This window comes from Diadema antillarum, unplaced genomic scaffold (assembly GCF_040938485.1).
Source record: "Diadema antillarum isolate AM-2024a unplaced genomic scaffold, OU_Dant_1.0 seq00002755_RagTag, whole genome shotgun sequence".
Lineage (NCBI taxonomy): Eukaryota > Metazoa > Echinodermata > Echinoidea > Diadematoida > Diadematidae > Diadema > Diadema antillarum.
Genome location: NW_027273352.1, coordinates 1 through 24,582, shown reverse-complemented (window position 1 = coordinate 24,582; position 24,582 = coordinate 1). Strand labels below are relative to the sequence as shown.

General features: G+C 37.3%; 1 protein-coding gene across 1 annotated transcript; it reads left to right on the top strand.

Annotated features, from left to right (window-relative positions):
• The first annotated feature begins 4,168 nt into the window (after nt 1–4,168).
• On the top strand, nt 4,169–24,223 carry LOC139715091 (serine/threonine-protein kinase 4-like). The gene is made up of 8 exons (XM_071626709.1): nt 4,169–4,271; nt 5,631–5,811; nt 6,535–6,597; nt 6,967–7,131; nt 8,315–8,482; nt 10,235–10,372; nt 11,465–11,581; nt 23,944–24,223. The coding sequence occupies exons 1-8, from the start codon at nt 4,192–4,194 to the stop codon at nt 24,064–24,066; spliced, it is 1,035 nt and encodes a 344-aa protein (XP_071482810.1). The 5' UTR covers nt 4,169–4,191; the 3' UTR covers nt 24,067–24,223.
• The last annotated feature ends 359 nt before the right edge of the window (nt 24,224–24,582 follow it).

Here is a 24,582-nt window from a genome sequence, read left to right as displayed (position 1 = left end):
CTAGACATGTGGGTTGAGTGAATGCAGCAATATTAGTAGAACACATCAGTGAGAGTTTGAGCAAAATCGGACAATCCGTTAAAAAGTTATGAATTTTTGAAGTTTCTACTCAGTCACGGCTGGATGAAAAGACTACTATAGCTTGTGATGTCACATGAGTACAACGATATAAAGAAAGAATAAAGAAAATTCAACATATTTCCATTTTTCTCGCATAACAAAAGAACACTCGACTTCTCTCTTTCAGAAGGCAGGGGGAATAATATTACCCTTAACATACGTCAGTAGCAAGTCGAAGAAGTGTGCACTTTATTCAAAAAGTAAAGTTTTGTGAAATTCTCTTTTTATTTTCGTTATATATAGTTGTACGCATGTGACATCATACACTGTAGTAGTCTTCTCTTCCAGCAGTGACTGTGCAGATACTTAAAATATTCGTAACTTTTGAACGGATTGTCCAATTTTCCTCAGACTTTCACTGATGTGTTCTACTAATATTGCTGCATTCTCTCAATCCTAAATGTATATGAAGGTGAACTTGTCCTTTAAAGGGGATGACTAGTAACCGATCAGTGGGAATCAGTGGGAATTCTGAGGGATGATTGTTCCAATCCTTATGAGATTCATTTAAGAGTATATATCTACTGTTGTGTGAAAATTATTTGCTTCAGAACGGTCTCATATTCAAGTAATGTGCAGTTTAATGCCCCGTCACTGACCAGGCACGCTAACCTGGAAACATTAAACTGCACATTACTTGAATATGAGACCATTCTGAAGCAAATAATTTTCACACAACAATAGATATATCGACTGTACTCTTAAATGAATCCCATAAGGATTGGAACAATCATCCTCCAGCATTCCCACTGATTCCCACAGATCAGTTACTAGCCATCCCCTTTAAGTATATAAAAAATATATACACTGTAATGTATTAATTTCAGATTTCATTTGCTGCAGGTATACTGTATGTGATTTGCAGTGAATACTACAGATCTGAACTGAAGATTAAAGCATTTGATATTTCTGTATCAAGATCATTTAATATTTCCTCATTCTGCTGACTGCCATGGAACTAATGTACAATTTGTATTGTACTATAGCTTCTTTGATGAAATTGATCCATGAGAAGCCATTTGCGCACACTATCTATGGCCAGCTGTAGCATTGATAGTGTGCACAAGCATCAGATAAAATAAAGACAAGGACTGAGAAGTAGAATTTTTAGTAAATGTAGTGTGTGAGAAATTTTATAGTCACACTACAGATTTTTTGATTGAATCATTTCTTTATTCAAGAAAATGTTTATACATAACCAGGTCAATTATCTCTTTAGATAATTGCAGGTACACATTGAACATACAACACAAATAACATCCATGAAATTAATGTGCCAGTATCAACAATAATATTTAAAACTAACAATCATTATAGCATTTATATCAATTCTTTCATATATATATGTATATCGGACGTTTATAGAAACTTCACACTCCGGGCGGACCAATAATCAGTCGATATTCTGCTTTTTTGTTTTCTGATTTCGTTTTGTACATAATCAAAAAACTCCATTTACTTTCCCATTGAAAAAAAAAATATCCGTGGTCCTAAAAACTGTAATAAACCTTCTTTCGATGTATCTAATTCAATATTACATATACAAATATAAAATATTACACATATACTATACTAATCAACAGACTTCAACATTTTGCATACTATAGAGATAAACCCATGAACTGAGAGTGAGAGTTGAATTCTGATAAAATGTGTATCTGTATAGGACTGATACTTTTTGTTTACTTTGATAATGACGTTTATTCGTCTGCACAAAGGGTATTAATGATATTTTGTCCGTTGAGGTCATAACCATGTTTACATTGAAAAAAAAGAAAGAAATTATATATTCCAGGAGAGGGTTAAAACAGTAAAAAGAATATAACTGGGGATGGATGGTCGCCTTCAAAAAAAATAGGAAAAAAATCTAATAGGAATTCCTTACTTCATTGAGGGAAGTATTGAATTTACAATTTCTCATGAATATCCTGGGTGACTTAAACAAGTACTTTGTTGATGTTGTCAATAACTTAACCCTAAAAAGACTGGGCTATTTCGGTAGCTCGAAAGACTGGGGGGGGGGGGGGCCTAAAGGGCCCCCCCTTAAGATCTCGGCCGTGGATCGCGCGATCGCCGCGGAAATTTGCACAATGGTAGTGTGCGATGTAATCTACAAGATCATATATTTAAATTTTCCAAAATAGTCTTCTTTTATTTTATTTTGATTAATTATGCTAATTTATGCGAGAAATCAGACTTTTTTATCTAAATCAGTATATAAAGCTCCAAAAGTGCTCATTTTTGGTCCAGATATTCTTTGTAGCATTCTTAGCAAATGTACTTGAAAAAAAATTCGGTATCAAACTTAATTTATTTATTTTATTGTTTTATGAATTTCTTATCTATTTCTTTGTTTTTTGGACCTTTTGTTTTTGTTGTTTTTTTCAGCAAAATTTGTGGCAGACCCTTTTTGAAGCATAATACTACTAAAACAAATTGATTTTAGCCATTGAGAATAAAAATAAGCATATTTATATGAACCATGTGATAAAACTCAATTTGCATACAGTACTTTGTACACAAAATCACATTTTTGAGCCATTTTCGGTCTCACGTGCATGTACAAAAAGTTATGTAACTTCAGAACCGTACCCCCGGGCGTCACAAATTTGGTGTCAAAATGTGCGGGAAACTCAAAAGAAAAAAGTCATAGAGCATCGCGGCGAGAGCATTGCGTGTTGCTGAGTAATCACGCGAAATGTCGAGGGAGGCCACCCCCCAGTCTTTTTAGGGTTAAGGCATGTAATGTGCCTTGTCAAAATTGTATTGGTTAAAGCACATCATAAAAAAAAAAAATTTTGTTTTACAACAGATTGATATGTTATTGACATTGCCAATTTACATCAGGGCTCCACACTAACTTATATTTTGGTGGCCCGTTTGGGCCACCAAATTCTTCATTTCTGAAATTTGGGTGGCCCGACGTGCGTTTTTGGTGGCACCGGGCCACTGGGCCACCGTTAATGTCGAGCCCTGTATATACAGTGTATACATATTAGTTTTGAGTACCTGAGAAACATCCACAGAGACTCCAACCCAAAGCACCTTCTGATCTGGAGATTCTCCCGCCTGAAACCCCTAGCAAACGGGAGACTCCAAGTTTATGTGTGCGAAGCGTGAAGTTCCCAGGGTTAGATGCTCACTGGTGCTATATAAGGATTATTTTTTGCAACATACAATAGCAATAAGTAAGAAATCCTTTTGAACGGGAGACTCAGAGCCAGGGCGGGAGAAATTAAAACCCAAACGGGAGAACAGGACATTTTGCAAAAATGGGTTTTCGGCGGGAGATCTCCCGTCGAAAACGGGAGAGTTGGAGTCTCTGCATCCATGTTATGGTTTTGGTTGTTATTTGGTCTCATGTGCATGGAAGTTACATTTTTATTTTTTTATTTTTTTTTCAGTATAGGGCCATTCATAGATCATGTCATTGCAGGAGAGAGACAAACACATCCAAATCACCTCAAATAACTGAGAAAAAGAATTTCCTTTTTTTAACCTTTATTGTTTTCACATTCCCCATTTCTTTTCAGTTGTTGTTGTTGGGTTTTTTTTAATGTGTGAAATTTTTCCTTCGATTAGCAAATCATGCATCCCGTAAACTACTTTGCATCCAGTACAGTAATTACTGGAAGCATAGTGTAAAGTACTGGATGGTGGGTTTTTGTCTGTGGCAAGCCAAAAGGTAATGCATCCAGTGCATTTGCCAATCAGGTAACATTTGTATATGATCAAAAAATGGATTCACTGGGAAAAAAAAAAACCAAAAACTGTCCCCCATTCTATAATACAGAGGATGCACATCTTTTTCATGTGTCTGTACTTTACAGCATGCATACATGTGATAATTATGGAACTTAGCCTAAACCTACATTGTATGTGGCTTCACTCATCTGGTGGGTTAAGCATTCCATAGTTACCTTATGCACACAATTCCTGGTGATGCTTTTAGACCTGTGTATCATTGGTATACTGTGTAACAAGTGCTTTGCTTAAATTTATTACATTTTACCGAGACATGCTGAATAATTTGTGGTTGAATATTTCTTCGTATATTCTCTAATTTGCAGTATGTTGAAAAGACTGAGTGAAGATAATCTTACCAAGGAACCAGAGGAGGTATTTGACCTGTTGGAGAAACTTGGAGAGGGGTGAGAAACTTTAAAATCAAGCACTTACACTTGTACTAATTTGATCTTGAGAATTCTCTGAAGGCACAATAAAGTAAATCTACAAGGAAAAAAGAACTGATTGAATAGTGAATATACAATGAAAGAAAATGTCAGTATTTTCCTTGTCCTGTAACGAACAACAAACAGTATTTTGCTCTCCTACATGTATCCTTCCATGTACACCACCAGCCCCCTTTTATATTGCAGGAAAAATGACATTAGTAGTCAATATCTAGATGTCAGGTATGAGAAGCGTTATCACACACAACAACTCCTACATGTGATATATGCAACACAAAAATTACTAGCAAAAACACTATTACAGTGTAGTAGTGCTTGCATCTGACCATCTCTGATCCGGACTTCTCTATTATCCGAATGCCTTTAAGCAGTAAGTAAGTGAGCACAATTAAAATTCTGTTAGGAGGTACGCTACCTACGTAGGCTCTACTTCTGGATGGGCAGCCTACTCGTACCCATTGTTTCTCCCATATCTGGCCAAATCGCTTATCCGGACAGGCATCGATCCTGACATGGCCAGATAATGGAGGTTGGACTGTATTTGTCATTGACGGATGTATTGTGTTTATAATTTGTATAATTTACCTGTGTGTTGTGGAAGCAAGTAAATGCATGCTTATCAAACCACTGGAACTTTAATATCTTTGTTTCTTGCGTACAACTCATATTCAGCATTTATCGTACGTGTATTGTGAGTGGATTCTATCAAATTGTCCGTTCAGTAAACATTATTTATACCCCTGAGAAACTTTAAAATCACATTATCCTAGGATGTGATGTACACTGTGGTGTCCATGTACAATGTGGATTTGTTATTTTTTAATAGTCTCAATATCCTGTACAGGGAATAATTTTACAACTCAAGTTTGATGAGCAGTTTTGGCTGATGAACAATATTTCAAATGGTATCTTGTACACGTGTGTGGAAGAAAACTGCTACACAAAACTGCTACACAAAAATTAGTTTGTGTAGCAATGGTGTAAAAATGCATAGCAAATTGTGATGCGATGCCAGGAAAATTATTCAGCTGCTGTATATAATGGTAATTCTTCTTCATTTGAACAGGGTCTAGTGGAAGAAAACAGCCCAAGAGAGCTTTCTGCACTGCTAAAAAAATTCACAATATTACATGTGATTTATTGCAGAATTTGTCATACAGATATACCAGACCATGAATGTGTAATTTCGTCAGCATTATTATGATATTTTGTTTCTAACCAATTCCCTTATAAACTTATTATATCATAAACCAGTGTTGCAGATGTCACCAATATGTTCTCTTCCCTCCCTGATTGTCGTACATTCACCAAATATAGTTCCTATGGCAGCGTTTTCAAGGCTATGCACAAAGAGTCTGGCCAAGTGTTGGCCATCAAACAAGTTCCTGTTGATACAGACTTACAGGAGATTATCAAAGAAATCTCCATCATGCAACAGTGTGACAGTCCGTATGTCGTCAAATACTACGGGAGCTACTTCAAGAACACAGACCTATGGGTAAGGAGATTGTATAAACACATGTAAATGCTCTGACCTGTGTGTAAACAAATATGTTGATTTTCTCTTTCTGTTTCCTGAACATAACAAGCTTCCATTCTTTGTATGCCTCCACCACAAAGTGTTGCCAGAGGCACTATTTATTTATGTTTTATTGTCATGATCACTGAGGTTAAAATACAATGGCCTGCCAAACCTTAGCAGCAAGGTTCCATGTTGATATACAAAGAAGTGATGGGAAGTTTCTTCAAGCTCTGTTATTGACTTTCTGGGATAGTTATTGCTAATCTTAAAACTGACAACAATTTAGGTTTTTTTTTTTTTGCCTGTTCTTGCACAATGGTTGCTTTCATGATGTGTTATGATACAAAATGTATGTACATGTATATGATATTGTTAGTGACATTTCATGACCAAGTGCATGTTATGGGGGTTTCATTTAAAAAAAATCTTTCAGGCTTTCATTTCCTTAATTTTTTTTTTTTTCAAATTTTGAAAACTGCAATGGAAAGAGTACTCTACTTCTTCCAGTGTCTTTTAATAACATCCTTTGTCATCAAGTCTTTGTTCTGTAATTGACGATATTCAGTGAATTTTATTTTATTACTCATTAACTTTTGAAAGGCATTTCATATAATTTGTTTATTACCTGCAACAAAATAATCTACATTTCTGTTTACTTACACACAGTGCATTTTAAATGTGTTTTATGATTTTGTGCAGATTGTCATGGAATATTGTGGAGCAGGGTCAGTGTCAGATATCATGAGGAGGAGAAATAAAACGGTAAGTTTAATTTGCTCTTGTCTCCACCACTATGTAATATTTTTTAACTTGTCCCTCTTGTATTTGTCATCATTAGTCACAATTCAAAATACATTTTTGTATCAACCGTTCCTTCACAGGGCAGATTGCATATTGGATGCATTTAAGTATACTAAATGCATTATTCTATGAATTATGCCTATCTGTTCATTTTGTCATGCAGGAAGTCAGGGGAGATTTTAAAAATATCCTTCCCATTTTAGTTTATCATAATCAGATGCAAATGTTAGCTGAGTCTCAATGACATTTTGCGTGTGTCAGTCAATATGATAAAAAAAAATGCTACCTTATTCTCTCTTTGTGTCCCATATCTTCCTCCTTTGTCTCAAGTTAAGCGAAGCTGAAATAGCAACCATCCTGTACTCCACACTCAAGGGTTTAGAGTATCTCCACTTCATGAGGAAGATTCACAGAGACATTAAAGCGGGTAACATTCTTCTCAACAACGAAGGCAATGCCAAACTAGCTGACTTTGGTGTGGCAGGACAGCTCACGGTAAGTCCAACTCCAGAATTTGAACCATATTTGTTTCATATTCATATTACATTTGTTCCTAAATCACATGAACATTTAGCCATGTCAATTATCATGGATGTGGATCAGCAAAAATTGTAGTTTGTCATACTTTTTATGGACCATGTGTGCTGTAAATAACTTATAGTTTACATGGAATTTGGAGACTATTTTACATATTTTTTGTAAGATCAGGTAACTGTCAAAAGTCTATCATGAAAGGATTTTTACATTGACAGTCACTTCCACTCATTGCATCTAGTGACCATGCTGTCGGAGCTCTGAAATTGAAAGTGTTCTTTGCTATAGTGTCCCAGAACAAAGTTAGTGTACATTGTAAAGAAGATTTTCCCTGAGTCAAAGAAAAAAGTGTTTGCAGTGACAGCAGTATGTCCTTGTATGTCTGAATTCAATCAAATTGTAAACACAATTTCATTGTCAGAATATTATAGCACACATCCTGTAATCCATTTAGAGTAGCTCTTGCTGTCCCTTGGATGTTTTGCTAGTTCACTTTGTCAATACTCTGATATTTCTGGAATTCATGTTGAGGTGCTGACTTCATTGTCTGAGAATATGAATTTAAAGTCATGGATATGTGGTGAAAAAGTGTCTTGTGAGAATAAAAAAAAACTGGAGACCAAAATATTTTGCAGACGCAACATATGAAGTGTATTTTGTACCTAGCATGAGGCTACCGTATGATTGTGGCGGGTACAGTGTAACACCCATAGCATACCTTGGTACAGTGGTTGACTTATTTGCCTTCAGATATGTGAACTGGTATTGCCTGGTATATGAGTTTTTCCCAGATGTACACAAAGAAAGTCAAGCTGAGGCTTTCACTTTATGGCTGTTATGTCAAAATCAGTTTGTCTTTTAGTGCATTTTGTTGAATAAACTCAACAGGCAGATAAGCCCCTTCCACCCCCCCCCCCCCAAAAAAAAAAGAAGAAAATAATTAAGATATAACCAAACAGAAGAATCTTCAAATTAAACACTAAAATCATTTATATCCTGTCAGAAGCCATAATAAGAGAGAATTATTTATTATTGATATACACACAGTAGTACTGAAGCAGCTAATAAAGTATTTACGTTGTGGTGGAGAACTCATTTTATACCCATTTGCAAATGACAGTCACCCCTTTCCATTCTGTGCTAGGACACTATGGCCAAACGGAACACTGTGATTGGCACCCCATTCTGGATGGCACCAGAGGTCATTCAGGAGATTGGCTATGACTGCAAGGCAGACATATGGTCACTGGGCATCACAGCACTGGAGATGGCAGAAGGCAAACCACCTTATGCAGAGATTCACCCAATGAGGGTGGGGATGTTTCACCTTTTACCCAAAGTAGTACTAGTTCTTTCTTTTAGCAGGAGGGGTTTGTGGTCTCAGTAAGAAATTGCTTTATTTCTCATAGCTGTAATGAACAATCATGCAGTCAATGTATCACTATACAAATAGTTAATGGTCATGAGTGCGATTGTGCAAGATTGCGTATGAGGTGAAAAATAAAGGCGCTCTATTCAACAAGGCGAAGCCAAGTTGAATAGTGCGCCTCATCTTTCACTGAGTGCGAAATCTTGTTCCATTGCATGAGTAAAGACCATACACCATTTGTTTTATACAATGCCTCAAACTTGAGCAGATATGGTCCAGACAGATTCTTGAATTTAGCACAGAAATGGCAACCATTTTCCTTGAAAGCGAAAAAGTAGCTGTACAATCCCAGCCACTGTGTATGTGTGCGTATGTATGCAAAACCAATCAGTTGGAGTTGTTTACAGAAATGAGAGACAAAGTAAGCATTTGTTAATAAAGCGCGCTTGTAATTCTTCAGTCCGTGTGACAAATGTTTTTTTTTTTTGTGACATCAGAGTTGTGCAATGGAACAAAAACTTTGAGTCAATCTTGAGTTTAACATGGGAGTCAATGGAAATTGGTGACATCATGCGCTATCCATTTTTGATCAAACAAAATTGCACGGCTGAAAACCACAGCGTGCAGTGATACTTTCAACTGAATGTCACGTGATGGGCAATTGACCAATTAGGTAGCTATATTCTTTTTAGGTATTGTATGATACATGATATCTCTTTTCTTGCATTTGAATGTATATCTAAACTACACTATTTTAGCTTCATGATATATCATCAAATCAAATTTGCCTTACGTGTTGGAGAACATCAAATGCTTTCTTCTACACATTTCCATTGTTGCATTTTCTTAATGATGCCATCTATGGATGAAATCTGATGGATAGTGTTAAAACATGAAGAAAATGGCTTCGTAATATTTGAGCTTGAGGGCAAACAGTGGCATTAGTATTAATTTCATGTTTTTCACAAGTATTTATGATTGGGGGCTCATTAAATCTAGACATTTTTATGATAGGGTCCTTTACAAAGAAACACTAAATACCACATATGAAACCAAAACAAATAATATCAACAGTAACCCCAAATTGGACATCAATTGAAATTGAGCAGGCTTAGCAAATAAGTTGTAAGAGCTGATGTCATGAATTTAGGAGTATTTGAAGGGTATGTACACACTTGTATTATTAATGAACTCTCAAAAATTGATAAATAATAGATCTTTGTTTATATGACACCACATTAAATGGGAAATACTTATAGATGCAGAAAATATGATCATGGGAGAAGATAATTTATGCACTGATATTTCCTTCTTGTTTTACAACAATATCACATATCTTGCAGATATCTTGTACAACATATTTTGCATGACAACGATCAGTCAGCCAATTTCAAAGTTCCTATCTAAATGTCAGATGAGGGATGGGCTGTTTGCGTGTGGAATGAAGTTCACAATTGTCTAAAACATTTCATTCTATGGATATGTGTGCAGAAATGATTGAAAAGCTAATCTGCTCATGTCTGTGCATTGTTTGTGTATTAAAAAATCAATGTTTTATTGTGATTTTACCAGTTTCAATGCAGTAGTGATGCAACACACCATGATTTAAAATTGGAATGGAGCAACTCAGAAATAAATTCTACAATCTAAAATAATTGCTAGTTAATATACTGTGTTTCAACTGTGTGCTACCAGGCAATATTCATGATACCAACCAAGCCACCCCCAACCTTCAGAGATCCCGAGAAGTGGTCTCAGGAATTCATTGACTTCACTTCCAAATGCCTCATCAAAAGCCCAGAGGAGAGGGCAACAGCCACAGACTTATTACAGGTTTGTAGGTAGAGTATGGAGCATCGTGGTCTCCAGGCAAGGACTTTGTTTTTGCCATAGGACTATGGATACTACGCTATAAACTATGAGTAAGATACATTGATCACTGTAGATTCAAGTTCGTTAATGGTGGATCCAGGGGTGCTTCCTTTGGGCCCTGGGAGTGGGGGGGATCCAAATGTGGGCCTCCATGAAAGTTGTACATTTTCTTCCTCTTCTTTTAAAAACAGGTTAAATTTTCACAGAGTTTGGTAGGTATTATTGTGAAGGTAATGAAATATATATTTGCACAAACATGCACCATTCCCCACCGGCCACCCTGGAATCCCCCTAGAGCACAATGCCATTGGGGGGAACAGAAAAATGTTCCAATTACAGGAATCTTTACGAATCTTCTCTAAACCGTAAGTGATAACCTAAGGTAGTGCTTTGAGTAAGTGACATCAGTATTTGATTGAAATCAGTATATTCCAGCTGTTGATAGAATGCTGTTTTCATGACTCTCTGACATGGAGATATTGTAAAGGTTTTTCAGTTATTTTGTAATTTCACTCAAACCTCTAACTGCTTTGTTTGGTTTGTGATGTTCCTGACCATAATGTTTACACTTTCATGCTGCAGAAAAATTAAATTAGAAGCTGCTGGTTTGATGTGAGTCAGAAGATTGATGATCGTACGATATAAGGGAATCAAAAATATGAATGCATATTCCAAAGATGTGACAGTACAGAGTCTGATCTAATTTCAGACTTTTTTACCCTATCCAAAAATCCTTTTTTTTTTTTTTTTTTTTTTTTAATGCACTGAAATGTTCACTCAGTTTAATGCACTTCAGACTTCGCTTAAAATTCATACAACTTTGTAAGTTTCAGGTCATTCAGACATTTTTCTGCCAGTACTCTCACACCCTGGATGTACAATGTGTCTACAAGAGATGCAGTTCTTCATATAGAGATGCAAGAGTGTAACAAAAGGCATGTGAGACATGCATGTACAGTGTAGAATGTCTGTACTTTCAGTAGTGGAGCACAATTTGTGAAGTGTTCTTACAAAATTTTTCCATTTCTTTCCTCTTTCGCTTGATATAACCAGCACCCATTCGTGAAGAACGCAAAGCCAGTGTCCATCTTGAATACTATGATCAACGAGGCAAACCACATGAGGGAAAAGGAGAAACTCAAGGAAGATGAGGATGAGGAAGATGGCTCTGTAAGTGTGGGTAGTATTGTATGTCAGATGGTTTGTAATATCTCCCCATTTTCTACCTTTGAGTCTGTTTTCTGGGAATGTTGTGAATACACTTAATAGTCCTCAAAACTCCAGGTAATGATTAGGCATGTCATGTGATATATTGCCATGTAGAACATGACATATTTTAGAACTATGATGGACCAATGAAGAACATTTGTAATATTCATACAAAATTGCCTCATGACCAAAAAGGTCTGATTGTTTTTGTGTAAATCAAAAGTCTTTCATATGTTTCAAGCATTGACACCAGGGGTGAGTTGTGAGGTACAACAGCCAGACTGAAATAATGACAATAATGCATTATAATAAATGAAAAATCCTCTCTCTTTCTGCTATATACAGCGTGTCCCAGAAAAAACGAAATCGGGTTTCCATGCAACGTTTTACTATCGAAATCATACATTTTCTTTACGAACTATACATCAATGGAAAGATAAACTTTTCTTCTTTCATTTGATGTACAACTTAATGTTCATTGTTCATGCATGACTGAGTTAGAACAATGAAAAGTGATGCTACCAAATTTTCATTTGAATGTGGATGTTATTGACTTTAAGTGAATTTTTCAGACTTTTAACGTTACGGTTTCGAAAAACGAAATTCTTAACCCAAATGTGTATGTTTTCTTCTTTCATATGAGACCTTACGCGTCAAATATGAATAACGCATACTTGAGAAAAATCTGTGTGAAAGCATGCTTCATTTCAGCCAATTCTACAGATAGTCGAAGAAAACAAGCATTCAGCTCTCCCGACATAGCATTAGACAATGGGCTCATCTGCACCATTGAATTCACACAAAATAACCGCAGTGCTACAGTGAATGTTGTTGGGGGGGGGGGGATATTTGCAGAGGATGCTGTATGAGACGGACAGCCCTTTGTTGTCATTCATTAAGAATAAGCTATGAGACATAACCAATAATTAAAGACTAATATCGTGAGTATTCTCAGGCTGCACACAGTCCAATGGCTACGTGAAATCGTAAAACAATGATACACATTTTGATGATTTTATACCTCAAACTTATTTCACTGTTTTCATTCCTCTCTACATCTCCCTAACGTGTAGTTAGTCCTTCATTAGTGACAGGGTTTTGAAGTTTTTGAAGGGGGAGGGAAGCAGAAAGAGAGGGTTTTTCACTTTATTTATCACTGAACTTGCTTTGTACATTTCAAAGGTACAAGTGTAGGACAGAAAGTCGTCTTCTGTTTTGTTCTGTTTTGTGTGTGTGTGTGTGTGGGGGGGGGGGGGAGGGCTCGGAAGGCTTTTTCATTTACTTTTCTCCCCCTTCACATTCTGCTGATGAACACCCTTGCTCTGTGGTTGGATCATAATTTACGACCCTATTCTGAACCGTCTCTAACATTCCCTTTTAACCCCTCTCTTCATGTTTGTGTAAATTCATTGAAGCATGAAGGCCATTGTTATCTGCCAAGTCGGGCAGGCGTCGGGAAAGCTAACTGACTCCTTAATTACTATCCATCTTTCTGAGTAAAATGGAAGCATATTTTCAAATTAGGTTTCCTCGAGCAGGCGTAGATCATTTTTTACGCATGAGATGTCATTTGAAAGGTAAAAGAATGAATATTAAGGCCATGATTTCATTTTTTACAAAGGATTGCCGAAAAAGCCTAAAAAAACTCATCCAAAGTTGCGATTTGCTCGTGCAAATGAAAATTTAGTAGTATTACTTTCTATTGTTCTAACTCAGCCATGCATGAATTATGAACAATGAGTTGTGCATCAAATGAAAAAAGAGAAATAAATCTTTCCATTCATGCATATCTCATAAAACAAATATATGATTATGATCCCAAAAAATTGCAATGAAACTCGGTTTCGTTTTTTCTGGGACACGCTGTATATGTTATCAGTCATCATTATGTTTAAGTCAGTGACAAATGTCCAAAGGTTTGTGAAGACTGATTTTCAAGTAGTAATTGTAACTCTTTCAAGTTGACAATAAACATCTAATACTATATAGTCTTTTCCCACACGTGAGTTGGTAAATATTAGCTTGCATGGCACCAATAATCTTTTGTTTTGTATTTTTTGCCCCTCTGCATGAATTGAAGTATGTACCTGTGTATCATTGTAGTTAGCTCACAACACATTCATACAAGTAACTGTGCATGCAGTTTATGTTGAATTTGTGTGTTTTCTTTGTGATGATGAGGCCTAGTTTCAAGTGTGTAGAAATGTTCCAACATGTTAAATTCTTCAAGAGGCTGAAAGCAAGAGTCCATGTTCCTCTGTGTAGGTATAGATCAACAATTATCCAGAAACGGTTGGGTGACTGGCATTGATTTAACGGTGTAATTTACCAGCATCTCATTTAACTTTTACTTAGCTTTCAAAATGTCCGTTATCGGGCATTATAGAATATTTTACAAAATTTTCACTGAGGTTGTCCAGCAAAAGAGAATAAGCAGAGTACAAGAGTGGTTGCCATGAGATGAAATAAGGAATCACGTAATTATTGTCATGGAAGAAAAGATTAATGAGTTTTGACCTTGTACAATTTTTCAGGACTATGAAGATGATATTTACACAATTGTGGTAAGGATAGGCATGGGAATGATACAGGAATGTTGCACGTTTCAATTTAAACTGCATTTACAGAGAAGCAATTAGACATAAAGAGACAATGATGTTTGCTGTTTGTGACTGTTTGAATGGATGTTTTCTGTTCTTGTTCTTGTATGTTGGCATCCCAGAGGATTTTTGTCATCCAATTTTCTGGCCCCGTACTGTTACTATAGGCGTTAGCTTTTCTGATTGCCACAGCTAGTTCTTATCTATATGATATTGAAAAAATCCCCTCGAATGTGGATGTTATTGATATTTGGAAGAGAATGCATCTTTAGGTGTATATGGTGATAATATGCACTGTCAAAATGACAAAGGTTTGTGAACTTCTGGATAAAACTCACATTTTGTGGAAATTATTAGCTGGGAAAATCAAGTGGTAATGTGATTTTGCAGGAAGAACGGACATGTGTTGACAATTATCTGTTTGGAGTGTTTGAGGTGTGAAGTAAGAGGTCAGGGTCATAACTTGCTAGTTAAGCTTTGGCCAAACATTTCCTAGATATAATTTCAGGTCTTGAATGCAGTGGCTCATAACTTGCTAAGAATGATACTGTATAGAGAACTAATGGGAAAATATTTCCTGTTGTGCTCATAGGCCTTATGTTGTATAGTGATCACAGGCCTTGAAATAGGATTTTGGAGGGGCAAGGCCATTTAGAAAAGGGCACTTTTTCCAAGAGGCCAGGGCACTTAAGTCAGTCAGAGGGGCACCAAGGCCACATTGGAAAGGGCATGTTGGGTGTTTATACGTGATGTGAATGCCCGATAGAGCTGTATGCTATAGACTGTGCTGCTACACTCCAGCAGCGCACGCACGCATAAGATCTCTCTGCAGCAGACGACGTTAGGCAGTAGGCCATACGTAATACGATGTAGGTTCTGTAGTACAGTACGTTTTCAACGCGTACGCCGCGCTCGCTTTGGAGCACTTCCGGCGCCATTTTGCTTTGAGCATGCTGGCATGAATGCAGAGCGAGAGAGATGGCAATGCTCGCAGCCGTCCGACAGGCCTGGCATTTTTTAGCATGGCTTGCGACCACTTGCTCCGGCCCGCCGCCGCTGCCTAGCTAGTAACTCTATAGCCGCTGCACTGCGGAGGCAGTCAGGACGGTAAAAGCCGGTCGGGCGTACATGTACGTAGACTTCTACACGTCGTCTCGTATCTCGGAAAGATACTTTGAGTTTGAATCAGATATATGTATTGGGACGCGAGTGAACTGAAGGTATGATATTTGAGATCAGGAAAGTTGTTCAAGCTTATTAAAGTGTAGACTTTGAGAAAGGGCATATTATACGTCATAAATAATAACTTTCATTCTAAAAGGGCACCACAGCCACAAGAAAAAGGGCACTTTTTTCCGTAACTTTGATCAAGGAAAAAAAGGCATTGCGGCCAACGAGAGGGGCACCGACGGCCATGGCCGTCGGTGGCCGTCGGTTAATTCGAGGCCTGTGATCAATCATCAAAGTCAAATGTCGAGATCAGGTAATTTCATGTCCATGCAGAGAATGACCATACTTCTGTTGCAGTATTTAAGGCACTACTTCACATAAGATAGAGTCATCCAGCTACATGTAGCACTTTAATTGCTCCAGTTCCCTTCAATTTCCCTCTTCTAGTATGCTGAAGTTTTTACTCAGAAGTGATTACCAGCAAAGTTGTGAAATTAACAGGAAAATATGATACATGGCCTCCATATTAAATACTGGCTGTAGATATTGATATTACGATTGATGTGGAGCATTTTTATGCCTCCGCCACGAAGTGGTGCCGAGGCATTATGTTTTCAGGTTGTCCATCCGTCCGTACGTCTGTGCGTCCGTACGTCCGTCCGCATTTGTTTACGCGATAACTTGAGTAATGTTGACTGGCATTTTACCAAAATTGGTCCAAGTATAAAGTATGATGGGGCAATTACTTGAATAGATTTTGGGTGAAATCGGCTGAAGGCTAAAGGTCAAAGGCCAAGGTCAAATCATGAAATTGTATCCGTTTATGCGATAACTCAAGACTGGATCAAGCAAATTTCACCAAATTTTGTCCAAGGATGATGTATGATGGGACAATTGATTGATTGGTGTTTGAGTGAAATCGGACAGAGGTCAAATCCTAAAATGTGATCTGTTTATGTGATAACTCAAAACCGGATGAAGCAACTTTCACTAAACTTGGTCCAAGGATGATGTATGATGGGGCATTTAGTTGAGTAGTTTTGTAGTGAAATTGGCAAGAGGTCAAAGGTCAAAAAGTCAAGGTCAAATGCTAAAAATGTTGCCATTTTCCCAATATCTACGCAATGCCCAAAGGTATTTTCTTGAAACTTAGTGCAGACATGTGTACTACTGTGTAAAGATTATCCAGAGACAGTTTCATATCATAAGGTCAAAGGTCAAGTGAAAATGTTACAATTTCATTTTTCTTGCAAATGGTTCAATGTACAAGTATCTTCATGGAACTTGGTACATAGGCATGTACTGACTGGCAGGGATTATCTTGGGAATTTAGGGGTCATGGGTCAATAGTCAGGGGTCAAGGTCAAGGTCAACTCCTCAAAATTTCACTCTTTCCCTCATATACTAATATGCAATGCTTGCAGGATTGTTTTTTTGAAACTTGATCCCCTTATACATGTATTACCTAATGGAGATTCTCTGGGAAATTTCCTGCCAGAAGGGCAAGGTCAAACATAAAGGGTTAAAGGCCAGGCTAAAATGAAAAAAAAAAAAATCTATTCTGTACTGTACTGTAATTGTACACTTTTTCTTCATACCTTGAAAATTACACAATGCATAAACTTATAAAAGGGTCAGTCAAAAGTCAATTGAAATCCTCAGTTCCCCAAGTACATGTGCCTGCACTTTTAGACAATTATAGCAAACCTAGTTCAAGGAAAGTGAACATTCAAGACATTTATGATAAACCTGTCATTTCAATATTTTGCCAGTTATGTGAAACTGTCATCACACATTGTATAGACATTGCACTATACACCTATTGGGAGAACCATGCATTATGGCGGAGGCATACCAGTCGCCATAGCGACATTTCTAGTTTTTTTTTTTCTTTCTTTTTTGCCGAAGGAGCAGAGATTGTAGATTTGCCCCAATATTTGCTAGCTGATATTGTCTTGTCAAATAGATATATATCATGAATGATCCCTGCAACTATGCTTAGTTACATTATGCATGTTTTTTACATTATGCATATTGTCTTTATTGCTTGCTGCAATACACAGTCTTCATAGACAAAATCTTTTTCTCTCTTTTTTTCAAAGAGTATCACCAACAATATTTATCATTATTGGGGGAAGTTCTGAGTAATTGTGGTGACCATTTTGGCAAATGAGAATGTGATGATAATTTACTCTTAAATGGCACATAATCATATAGGAGACTGCACTTTACAACTTCCTGTATATCAGGGGAAAAAAAAATGCTAAGTGTCTGTCTCTATGCAGAATATAAAATTCATATAGATTGTTTAAGGAGAATTATACTACTGGATTTTTTTAATAAAAGTGATTTATTGTATTGAAACAGTTGTACTCTTAAAATGAACTCCAAGGTTTTCCTTAACATATAACCACTTTTGTAGTTCTTGCCAGTAGCTTTTTTTCTTTGTATCTTACCCTTGCCAAAGTTTTCATGCTTTCATTGTCTTCTGTCTTCCATTTTCTTTTACTCATGATTAGATTTTAACCAAGAGGATGGGCTAGAATCATTCGTAGGGGCAGGAGATGTTCAAATGATGAAGATAGATCCCTTTTAGCCATAGCTATTTGTCAAGGCCCTCTCGCTGTTTCATGGCTATAATGGGTGAGTGAAGTGAACCCAGCTAAGCACGACAATGTGAGGGCCTTTTGAGATCTGCTTCACACATTATTATTCATGGCACATGAACCCTACTGAATACTAGTAGTTATATTATTGGGCGCCAGTCACCCAGTGGAATGTTGCGCTCCCCACATCCTCCATCTTGGCATTGTCCAGCCTGTTTGCATGCATCACTGACCACCAGTGGAGGTCTGTGGCATGTATTCGCCGTATGCAAATCGGCTAGGGCAGACAGACATTCAGATTGGTCTATTTTTGCTCCCCAATTCGGGGAGCAAAAGTCAGTAATTTAAAAGGCTGTTAACATAAGGATGCAAATCAGATCTCAAAAGGCCCTTGTCCTGTCCAACTCAGCTGAGCTCACTTCATTTGCCCTCATTTTCTCACCACCATACAGAGAGAGGACCTTGGCAAAAAGGCTGTCATGAACAGACACCCAGTCGCCCAACTGTAAACTTCAAACCTTTCTTCGCTATTAGAAATACAAAATATTATTGCAGAGCCTTTTGGTTTTTTAAATTGTCCAGTGGACTGACGTATAAGTTGTTCTCATTAGTGGCAACAGTGACCTCAGCACTTTAGGGAATAATCATGTTGGGATGTGGTCCAGTTGTGTTGGAATAAACATTTTCATGGTTACTTAAAATTAAGCAGAATGAACCAAAGTTGACAGGAATCATTTATGGGGGCAAGGGAGACAAACATTTCTCAAATAATACAGGTGCCTCATTGTGGGCTCTTGGGCAGACCCCAAGGACCCAAATGTTTAGATTTCTTCCATTTCTTCAAGGTCCAGATCAACTATAGCCAAGTCATTTCATCTGTGTATATTCCACAGTATACATGTATATATGTATATATATGAATCAGAGCTGTTTGTAAATATGCAAGCAGTGACCTAAACAAGGCTCATGAGGGAGGGGTATTGTGAGGAGGGGTTGCACTGTACGGTGAGTACATGTTCAAGATCACATTTTGAACTATTTTTAGGGGTGAGGACATCAAGTCATTCATTTTGTAAGTACAGTCAACCTCGGATACCTCGAACTCGGATAAGCCGAATATCGCTTACCTCGAAGACAAAATGAAAGTCCCGATTGTTCCTATGGAGTTTTTGTGTGTTAAAATTCGCGTAGCTCGAAAAAAACTAACTCAAAGTTCGGTTACCTCGAAGGGAAATCTCATGTCCCGATCTTAATTAACTTATTGTTTTTCCCAGCATGTTGCTCGAATTGAAATTGCAAACATCACTCAGCATTTCCGATGAAGCGCGCGTGGACAGCGAAGACATGTCACAAATCTTTTCACACTCGATTGTAAATATTCTGAGCCCCAGAACGATCATGCGCTCAAAGAAATACCCGGTACACAGCAGACAAGGAAAATCCCCAACACCTACTGTACCTACACACGTACACGGTATGCATATAGCAGCCGTACAAATGGATTGCTTACAATAGCACTACGCTCTGCCCATCATCTTTCTTTGACCACTCTGTTTTGATTTGCGATCGTGATAGTCATGCCGTGCGCGTACATTTCTTAACCGTCATGGCGCACCTGCTTAGGTGTTGACAGTTATATCTTTGGCATTAATCACAGTCCACTGTCCAAACATCAATCTCCCGCTAGTGTTTTTTTTTTTCACTTTTTTCCTTTCACGAAGTTTGTTTCATTAATTCTCCCCCGAGAACGCAAGCTCTGAATATTTTTTTTTCCAGCAATGTGATTATGAAAATAGTGTGGTATATGATCTGGAAGTATAGGCCTAGCATAATAAAGAATAGTATAGATATGATTTAACAACATTTTATTCTGATAAATTTCGAAGTAACGGAATAATACGCTTTACGATTTTCAGACAAAAAAAAAATCATCATGTATTTTACCCCTGTTTTGACTTGAATCTTTTATGAGTTTTCGGTATTTTTTTTTTTCTTTTCTTTTCTAGCACAATCGTCAAGGCCCCCTAAGATTGTTTAGCCTTTTTTTTAATGCGAACAATCCTCTTCGGTAAATGTTTATGATTACAGTAATAGCACTGTCCTCAGAAGCCATAGCCGGAATCTGATCTTGCAATATTACTCACTACTCAAGTAGCCCATCCTTCATGTACTGTGCTGCACTTATTCAGGGCTCGACACTTACAGTGGCCCGGGCCACCAAAACGCACGTCGGGCCACCAAAAAAAAAGTCGGATGTTTGCCTTTACTTTTGGAGATGAACAGCGGTAACTATCGGCCCCGAAAGTTGCTGCAATGAATGTCAGATGATTGCTTTTGATTTTGGAAACGAATAACAGTAATATTCGACTCCATATATACGATACTAAAATAAATGTCGGATGTTTGCTTATACTTTTGGAAATGAAGAACAGTAAGATTCAGCTCTGTACGGTGCTTAAATTAATGTCAGATATTTGATTTTGCGTTTGGAAATAAACAAGGATAACATTCAGCTCCGAAAGATACAAAAATAAATGTCAAACGATCCCATAGACGTTCGGAAATGAATAACAATAGTATTCAACTCCGTATGATGTTTGCTTTTATATTCGAAAGTAAATAGCAATAACATTCGCCTCCAGAAGATGCTAAAATAAGTTTCGAATGTTTGCTTTGACGTTCGGAAATGAATAATAATATTCAACTCCGTACGATGATAATATGAATGCCGGATGTTTGCTTTTACGTTCGAAAGTACATAGCGATAACATTGAGCTCCGGAATAGGCTAAAATGAATGTCAAATGATCCCTTTTACGTTCGGAAATGAATAACAATAACATTCAACTCCGTACAATGATTAAATAAATGTCGGATGTTTGCTTTTACTTTCGAAAGTAAATAGCAAGAACATTGTGCTCCGGAAGATTCCAAAATAAATATCAGTCATGATTGCTTTTACATTTGGAAGTGAATAGCAGTAACATTCTGCTCCATACGATGCTAAAATAAATGTCGGATATTTGCTATTATACATTTTGAAATTAATAACACTAACATTCAGCTGCGTTTGATGGTAAAATAAATGTCTGATATCTGCCTTGACGTTCAACAATGAAAAACAGTAACATTCAGCTCCATTCGACGATAAAATGATTGTCAGTAATTCATTTCACTTTTGGAAGTGGACAGCAGTAATATTGGGCTCCGTATGATAGTAAAACGAATGTCGGATGTTTGCTTGGAAATTTAGAAATGAATAACAGTAATATTCTGCTCTGTATGATACTAAAATAAATAACTGATTGTTGCTTTTACATTTGGAAATGATTAATGGTATCGTCTGCTGACTGTTAGTGCTGCTGGTAGACACATGGAAGACCAAAGCGTAGCGGTGCGACATTGCCGTCGCTCCCTGTAGCCCTAAACAGTCTTGGTGAGCTACATGTACACCCATAGTTGTGCAAAATTTTAATACAAATTGTAGTTTGCAAAGCTAAGACTGTGATTCTTGTGTTGGATATTGTGTAAGAGATGATGACTTACGAGAGAAAAGGAGGAAAAACGAATAGTGATCGAGGGGGTACCTACGCCGACGCGACAATGTACATTCAGCACGCATGTTCTGCAACCCTGTCTTGCACTCGATTACGTGCCGGTATTTTCTTTTTGTTTTTATTGTGATAAGTCATTTAATTGTCCACCAGAAAACACTGATGAAAGAAGAACATCGATTTACATTCAATTCATTCATATTAAAGTCGATTCAAATCCAATTGACAAGCATACAAACAATCGGTAGGCACTGTAACAGATACCATGTGGAACATCGACAAAAATCGGATAAGTCGAAGAAAATTTGACGTACGCGTACCTCGAACCAATTTCTTCAGTCCCGACGACTTCGAGGTATCCGAGGTTGACTGTATGTACATTGTATATCCCACATTTGATTTCCAAAGTACTGTTCTTAAAAGTCTTGGAACTCTGATATGTCAGCTTTCCTAACACAAGAAGTGTGACGAGTTCATGGTATGTTGGTTGTTTGTGGCAGTTCCATGGGTAGTCCCTTGGAGGGAGCTAATGAAATCCTTTCTTTTCTTAATTTTCCTGATAGTGCATGATTCATTGTGATAGAAAATCAATTGCAGAAGTAGGAAATGCAGTAATGGTACACGTCAAGTGATCCTCATTTATTCCCCAAGATACATGTGGGGTGAAAGGGGGCCCAGGCACTGTCAATAACACACCTTTGCTTGGGGTACCACATGCGGGGTGCATTTAGTCTAATTTCAAAACTCAGGTGTTCCTCAGATGAGTCTTACAGATTTTATTTTGCTTTCCTACGTCTTTCAACGGTTGGCTATGATGGGGCGTGGAAACTAGGTTATGTTGACAATGCACTTGGCACACATTTATAGAAAGTCTTATATGTCTGGTAGAGATTTAACAGGTTTTTCTCTTTCTGCAGTACATTGATAAGATATTTGCTTACCTTAATGCCAAGTAACATGATGACATGATTGACTTTGCAAAGTTTCTCCTTGTACCTCTACTATACCTCCATATATTCTTCAGGTTCTCAACTTTTCTTCAAATCTTGTGAAGGTAGTAACACACAAAATTCTCCAAGGATGAATAGCGCAAAAAAAAAAAAAAAAAAAAAAAAATCATAGCAAAAGTAATCCACTACTTCTGCCCTACCTCACTCCCCCCCCCCCACAGTGTTCACCTCCTCTATTTTCTATCCCTCCTCAACCTTCCCTATCTTTTCTTGCCTTCTGTTATGCAGCTGCTATTGTACATGTGTGCATGAATGAACAGAACAAAGACATTTGGCTTGTTCAAGTTACATGCTGTGCTCTTGTGCATGTGCATGCCAGAAAATGGCACCTTGCATTAAGCAATGAATATGCTGACAGATACTGCAATCTCATACACGTTGTACTCCGTTACTTCCATCACAGGCCAGATAAAATTGTCATGCTACTAGTGCTTGCTTTTGCTATTAGTAAATGTTCCCTGCTTCATGTATAATTGTTTATCAGGTTGTTTGCCCATCTATCAATTTGTCCAGTCTTTGTTACTTTGATAACCTTATGATATAAGGCAGGTCAATGGAATTTATGTAGGATTATATGACCATGCAAAAAAGAAGAAGAAAGTGATAGAATTTTGCTTATGAGGTAATACTTGTAGGTCACAGGGTTGTAGTCTAGTGTACAAGTGTCCACATGTGAGGAAATTGTTCAGCATATTCAATGAATTTGATGCGACGGTGGTAAGCTATAGTGAGTCAATCTGCTATCAAAATTATTGGATAGATTAGATTTGAGGTCAGAGATAAGGCTCAAATCTTTCAATTGTTGGAGTTTCTCCTGTAAGTATATAAAACATAACTTTAAACTGGTTTGATTGCATCTATAAATCAGAACTTGTCCAGTGTACAAAGCAATTCATCAAGGACATGTACAGTCTGAATGACTGCAGCAAAATAGACCTGGATTGATAACATGATGTACAAAGAGAGAGAGAGAGAGTGAGAGGGGATATTAGTCAATGTCGCAATGTCAATGTGTTAGGACCACTTAAACTTTGTTTTAAATTATGCTGTTATAGCTTGTTTTCAAAATACAAAATAGTAATGTTTCCATATTAGGCTTAATTCTTTGAGTCATGAAAGGTATCACACATGAAGGAAGCATGCTTTCAATTTAAATGCATTGTGACATGGGCTTTTCACAATAGTTCTCATGTAGTAAGCATAAAATGTGTGTGTGTGTTTTTTAAATCAATGAGGAGCATGTGTAGCATTTTGTCTGCTGCCCCCACCCACCTTTCCTTGCCTGATTAAGTCCACAATGTGCTACAACAAATCAATACTGTAGTATTTGTGCTGAGAGTATGTTGTTACTTCTCTCTAATTGGTTGTTGCATCCACCAATCAGGAAGAGGATGAGGCAGACGGAGGGCCGGTAAGCCAATCAGATGTCTCCTGCAGCATGCAACTTCATTCCAGCTCTCTTTCATTTCTCATTGTTATTGAAACCCTTCAATTCACAGCTATTTGAGTTTGAGTTTGAGTTTGGATATGTTATAACGCCCCTGAAGAAGCAATAAAAATGGGTATAAAGCCGTTGTGAATTTTGTTGGAAACAGTAAGGAATACTTTATTTATTTGCTTTTTTAACCTTTCATTTCACATGCTTTAAAAGAGCTTTCACTGTGCTTGGGACATACTGCTAATGTTTCTTTTGAATTCATATGTCTATCAATCTTTTAATTCTTATCTTATTTGCTGCAAATATATGATTGATGTTTAAGAATTGTTGCACAGAATATCCTTCTTAAACCTGACTTTTTTGATTTCATATTTTTTTTACTCAGATTTTAAGCAACTGCATGGTGAATTTTTGTCTTTAAATTTCCATGTATCGACAACTTTCCTGACCCATACTTTTGTATTGATTTGATTCACTACTTTAACCCTAACTTGGCCGGGCTATTTAGGTAGATGATAGAGTGGGGGGGGCCTCCCAGGCCCCAGATCTCGGCCGTCGACTGCGCAGTCACGACGAAATTTGGCA

Excerpts from the sequence above, each read along its gene's own strand:
- LOC139715091 (XM_071626709.1), top strand. The coding sequence starts at position 4,192 with ATGTTGAAAAGACTGAGTGAAGATAATCTTACCAAGGAACCAGAGGAG. Across the intron at positions 8,483-10,234 it reads CAGAGATTCACCCAATGAGG|GCAATATTCATGATACCAAC; the intron begins GTGGGGATGTTT and ends GTGTGCTACCAG. Across the intron at positions 10,373-11,464 it reads CAGCCACAGACTTATTACAG|CACCCATTCGTGAAGAACGC; the intron begins GTTTGTAGGTAG and ends TGATATAACCAG.